The 5,972-nt window shown below is 41.3% G+C and overlaps 1 protein-coding gene across 1 annotated transcript; it reads left to right on the top strand.

Annotated features, from left to right (window-relative positions):
- The first annotated feature begins 1,534 nt into the window (after nt 1-1,534).
- Nucleotides 1,535-5,523, top strand: LOC143219367 (uncharacterized). Its single transcript, XM_076445383.1, has 4 exons — nt 1,535-2,616; nt 2,680-3,166; nt 3,459-4,241; nt 5,407-5,523. The coding sequence occupies exons 1-4, from the start codon at nt 1,535-1,537 to the stop codon at nt 5,521-5,523; spliced, it is 2,469 nt and encodes an 822-aa protein (XP_076301498.1).
- The last annotated feature ends 449 nt before the right edge of the window (nt 5,524-5,972 follow it).

Genomic DNA, 5,972 nt, shown 5'->3' on the forward strand with positions numbered 1-5,972 from the left:
ACGGGGCGCGGTAAAATTATCAAACGTTGACCGGTTCGCGACTATAAAAATTTTGGGGAGCACTGCTGTAAAGCACAAGTGAAAGCTTTTGGATTCGACGAATTGCAAGCTCGTATTATCACCACAGGTCTAGCGAAACCTGAGAATTAAGCTGTACAATCCAATATTGCACCAACACAGAGTGGAACCCGCGCAGGATATCGTTCTCCAATCGAAACAGAGATGGACGCGTTCGAGGAATACGCAACCATCCACAAAGGAGGTTATTTCGATTCGTCGGAGAACGACCTGATAAAGAAGAATTGGAATTTATTCTGCGAGGCTCTCCGTCTCACTGCTGAGAAGTAGGGTATATAGGCGGGTTCTAAGCCACTTCTCAATTCAGGCGGTTCTGAGGAACTTTCCAATTCACGGGAGAGCGGTACCGCAGAGCGTTATTGCACAAGCATATATGAAACATGATACTCCTTTGGTATTGCACAAGCATTACGTCATCTAGGCCAAGGGCAAAGCTGCTGATTCATTAGGTACCGCCCCCTTCTTTCTTACGTCATCTAGGCCAAGGACAGAGCTGCTGAGTCATCACTTAAGAGGTGGTACCGCAGAGCGCTATTGCACAAGCATATATGAAACATGATACCCCTTTGGTATTGCACAAGCATTACGTCATCTAGGCCAAAGGCAAAGCTGTTAATGCATTAGGTACCGCCCCCTTCTTTCTTACGTCATCTAGGCCAAGGACAGAGCTGCTGAGTCATCACTTAAGGGGTGGTACCGCAGAGCGCTATTGCGCAAGCATATATTACATCATATTTTTTCGCGGGGGGGGGGGGGGCAATCCCCCTGAAAGATTATACTCCTTTGGTATTGCACAAGCATTACGTCATCTAGGCCAAGGACAGAGCTGCTGAGTCATACCCCCTTCTTTCTTACGTCATCTAGGTCAAGGGCAGACCTGCTGATTCATCACTTAAGGGGTGGTACCGCAGAGCGCTATTGCGCAAGCATATATTACATCATATTTTATTGCATCATATGTTTTCGCGGGGAGGGGGACAATCTCTCATTGCACAAGCATTACCTCATCTAGGCCAAGGGCAAAGCTGCTGAGTCATACCCCCCTTCTTTCTTACGTCATCTAGGCCAAGGGCAAAGCTGCTGAGTCATACCCCCTTCTTTCTTACTTCATCTAGGCCAAGGACAGAGCTGCTGAGTCATTAGGTACCGCCCCCTTCTTTCTTACGTCATCTAGACATCACCCTTATCTTTAAGGGTAGCAATGAATAAATAGGACACGATGGAATGTGAATTGTAGTCTTTGCAAACGTTCCATCGTTGCAAACGTTTGCCGTGACAAAAAAAGTTATTTAATATTCATAGTTAAAAACGGTGCGAACGTTACATTGCAAAGTGCAATTATATTTTGAGAACTGGAAATTTAGCAAATTAAAGTTGAAAAGAATATTTTTGTCAACAACTGTGCGGTAGCAAGATGATTGAAACGTGGAAAAAAATGTTGAGGTGTTTGACAAGCATGTCAATGCTGGTGAAAACTATGGACGAGTATCACGAATGGCATCGCTCATACATCGAGTCTCTGCAGTGCTGCATCAATTATCTATCCAGTGCAACGGATGAATTGTCGGGGAGCATGAAATCTAATTTAACATCAACTATGTGTCGTATGAAAACTTTGAACGTTTCATTGCATAAACGTATTTCCTCGCCACACACAGGTAGAGGTTTATATGATCGCGGCGGTGCGAGAGCCTCGACGCTCCGTTGGGAAAATGACGAGTCGGCCTTTAAAAATCGCATATCGACCGGCATCGTCATCAACGTCGAACATATTGATCCTAAACAATTTTTACAACATGCGAAACGAATGGTTACAGGACGCGTTACAGAATTTTTAAACGTGCATTCATCGCTGAAAGCTAGCGTGACGTTGGAGGCGGAATTCATGCTGCATACCAACGAGGTTTCCGTGAAAAGTTTCAGTTCGCGAAACGTTGCATTGTTTCGGACAAGCAATCTACGACAGTGGTATCAGAGAGACGTTGTGCCAACGATTTTGACATCGTTGGAAGAGTTTCAAGAGCGAGACAGCGGGTGGGCACTGTCGAAGATACTGCATTTGATTGTGAACTTTAGCAAATACCAGCCATTGCAAGCCGGCTGCGCCACTGAAACCTACTTGCCTCGAACGATACAACTGAAAAGAGCGGTCGTGGACGTGAATAACAAGGATGAGGCATGCTTTTTTTGGGCGGTCGTGGTGGGTGTCTATCCGGCCAAGGCACATCCATCGCGTTCATCATCATATCCACACTACAAAACAGTGCTTCAAACCGAAGGTTTTCAATCACCCATGCTATTCAAAGACATTCGAAAATTTGAACGAAAAAACGATGTTTCCATAAACGTGTTCGAATGGGTGCGCAAGAAATGTGTAACACTTCATTTGACTGAGAAGAAACGGAGGAGACATGTCAATTTGCTGTTTATCCAGAATGCTGCAAAGACGCACGGCCATTTCGCATGTATACGAAATTTGTCAAGATTGGTTTCATCACAGCTTAGCAAGAAGAAAAATCATAAACATATTTGTGATCGGTAAGTTGCACGTTTTTTGTTTTTTAAAAATTCTTTGAAGCAAGAAAAGTTTTCTTCCCACAGGTCCCTGCAATATTTTCCTACGCCGGAGAGATTAAACATTCATACAATCGACTGTGAACGAATGAATGATTGTGCTCTGACGCTTCCAACGAGCGAAGATAAGTGGTTGCACTTTAAAAACTTTGTAAACAAAGAACAGGCACCGTTCATTATCTATGCTGACTTGGAGTGTCTGCTGCTGCCTGAGGAACAGGAAGGAGAAGACCGTGCGGCACGCGTACAGTATCAACAACACCACGCGTTTAGTATAGGATACTATATACATTGTCGCTACGATGAATCGCTGTGCGAGTATCAGGTTTATCGTGAGAAAGCGGGATGCGCTGCATGGTTTGCAAACAGGTTGTACGAGCTGAGTCAGAAATTACAGCCGATATTTGATAAAACGGTGTCAATGAATCCACTAACTGAAGCAGAAAAATTAAATTTTCGTACGGCCACACATTGTCATGTCTGCGAGAAAACGTTTGAGGAAAACGATATACGAGTGCGTGATCATTGTCATTTCACGGGCGCGTATCGTGGTCCAGCTCATAACGGATGCAATTTAAGCTATCAATCTTCGTACGTGATACCAGTGGTTTTCCATAATTTATCAGGCTACGATGCACATTTCATCATAAAAGAATTAGCAAATTCGTTTGAGGGACGGATAGACGTTACCATTGACGAAAGAGAAGTATATCTCATTCACGAAAAACGTTTCCATCGAGAGACAGTCGGGTGAAGAACGAAAGTATGTAAAGTTCTTGAAATTTCGCTTCATCGACTCATTCAAGTTCTTGAACTCGAGTCTGGACAAGCTGTCATCGTATTTGGACAAAAATAAATTACGCATCGTACGAGGCGAATTTACACATCTTTCTAACGATGATTTCAACCTGTTGACCAGAAAAGGCGTGTTTCCATACGATTATCTGGCATCATACGATAAATTAAATGATACATGTTTACCGCCGCGCGAAGCATTTTACAATCGGTTAAATGGTAGCGAGATATCCGACGTCGATTACATTCATGCAAATACTGTTTGGTCGCGTTTCACTATACAAACGCTAGGAGAGTACAGTGATTTATATCTAAAATTGGATGTATTGTTGTTGGCAGATGTTTTCGAAAATTTTCGCGATGACTGTCTCGAGAATTATAAGCTTGATCCAGCACATTATTACACGCTCCCCGGTTTCGCGTGGGATGTGATGTTGAAAATGACGAAGATTGAATTGGAGTTGTTCACCGACGTCGATATGTTTTTGTTCGTGGAGCGAGGAATACGTGGTGGATTGAGCCAGTGTTCGAGTAAACCATCCACCTATTTAATGTATTTTGACGTGAATAATTTGTATGGTTGGGCTATGTCGCAACCTCTACCACACAGAGACTTTCGATGGGTGGAGGATATTGATAATTTCAACGTTGAATCCATTCCAATCGATAGCCCTGTAGGATACATTTTGGAGGTTGATTTAGAGTATCCACGCGAAATTCACGATGCTCACGCAGATCTTCCATTTTGTCCAAGTCACGATGCAGCAACCAGCTCGAGTCAAAGAAAGTTGCTGGCAACACTTCGCAATAAGGAGCGATACGTTATACATTATCGATACCTCCAGCAAAGTTTAAAACATAATCTGAAATTGAAGAAAATTCATCGAATTCTAGAGTTTCAACAGTCGCGATGGTTGCACGAATATATTGACTTGAATACAAAATTACGCACCAACGCAACCAACGATTTTTCAAAGAATTTGTTCAAATTAATGAACAATGCTGTGTTTGGAAAAACGATGGAGAACGTTCGAAATCATGCGATCGTGAAATTACTTTCTCGATGGAATGGTAGACACGGAGTTGAACGATTGATAGCTAGACCAAATTTTCACAGTTATACAGTGTTTTCTAAAGACTTCGTCGCAATTCAGATGAAAAAGTTAAGTGTTAATTATTAATTAATATAAAAAAACTTTACTCACCATATCTAATGGTACATCAATTGTTGCGAATTCATTCCATTCATCAATGTTACGTCTAATTGCGTACTGCCAACCGCGTATAAACGCCGTTCGCTCCTCTTCGGTATTAAATATCTGTAATAATATATTTGTTAATAAAAAATCTTTTAATAAAATATTATTTGTTTCTTTATACTTACAACCAACTCCAAATATCCGCTTACTGATACCTCTGATTCAATGATCAAATAAAACATTTTGATGAACTGTGCTTAGACATCATCAACACCCCTTGTTTTATACATGTACCCCCTCCGGAAAAGATGCAATGAAATCTCATGAGATTAGAAAAGACGTTTCGTTGCAGTAGATAATGAAATCTGAACTAGCGAAATTCAATCGGTGCTAATCGAGAGAACTGATGTGTCCAGATGTTTCGGCTTGGCAACTCCAAACCGTTAAAGAATGTCACTACTGCAGCTTGCTAGATTAGAAAAGTCTCATAAGGGAAAGATAAATTTCCTCTAACTTTACAACTCGACATCAACCATGAAAGGATGTTGTTACAGATTATGAAACGCTCCTCTTACAATGATATGGATAAGAACCGTGAAACATCTGTACACAATCCCACATGTATCAAAAGATAATGGAGAAACTCTATACCACTCCGAAAAAAACGTGAAGTAGAAATTCTCTCAATGCATGTAGGATTGTGTTCAGATGTTTTCCAGCTTGACAACTCAGCATCAGTAACAAAATAATGCTGTTACAGATTATGAAACGCACCTCTTGCAATGATATGGATAAGATCCATGAATCACGTTCGAGGGTACAATCCTACATGCAGCAAAAAGGTAAGGGGAAACTCTATACCACTCTGAAAAAGTGAAGTAGAAATTCTCTCGATGCATGTAGGATTGTGTTCAGCTGTTTCCCAGCTTGACAACTCGGTATCAACAGCGAAATAATGCTGTTACAATTCAATAAATATAAGTTTAATTGTAGGAGAAGGAGGAGGATTGTTTTTTAAATAAAAAAAGATCTTTCACATAATTTTTTTATTTGATAAAGTATATATTTTTTATCTGTACAAGCGTTTTTTAAGTAATTTTTCGAACAATGTTCGTTAGTGGATTGTATTCCATGATACGGTCATGTATTATTAAGCAGTAGGCTGTTGTCGATGGGGGGACGTCGGTTCGACATTCAAATTCGATTCGCACGTCAACCGTAGCATTTTTTAACACTTCGTTTTGTCGGGAACAATCGAGAACGACGAGCGGACCGTATTGCAAGAAATCCGTGACATCGAGTAGCGCTTCACCGTTTCCATAGTAT

The sequence above is a fragment of the Lasioglossum baleicum genome, unplaced genomic scaffold (assembly GCF_051020765.1).
Source record: "Lasioglossum baleicum unplaced genomic scaffold, iyLasBale1 scaffold0025, whole genome shotgun sequence".
In the NCBI taxonomy this organism is placed as follows: Eukaryota; Metazoa; Arthropoda; class Insecta; order Hymenoptera; family Halictidae; genus Lasioglossum; species Lasioglossum baleicum.

Bases quoted from the DNA above. Each gene is read 5' to 3' on its own strand.
- LOC143219367 (XM_076445383.1), top strand. From the start codon at position 1,535: ATGTCAATGCTGGTGAAAACTATGGACGAGTATCACGAATGGCATCGC. The intron at 3,167-3,458 runs GTGCGTGATCAT...GACTCATTCAAG, and splicing joins TTGAGGAAAACGATATACGA to TTCTTGAACTCGAGTCTGGA. The intron at 4,242-5,406 runs GCAACACTTCGC...ATGCTGTTACAG, and splicing joins CGAGTCAAAGAAAGTTGCTG to ATTATGAAACGCACCTCTTG.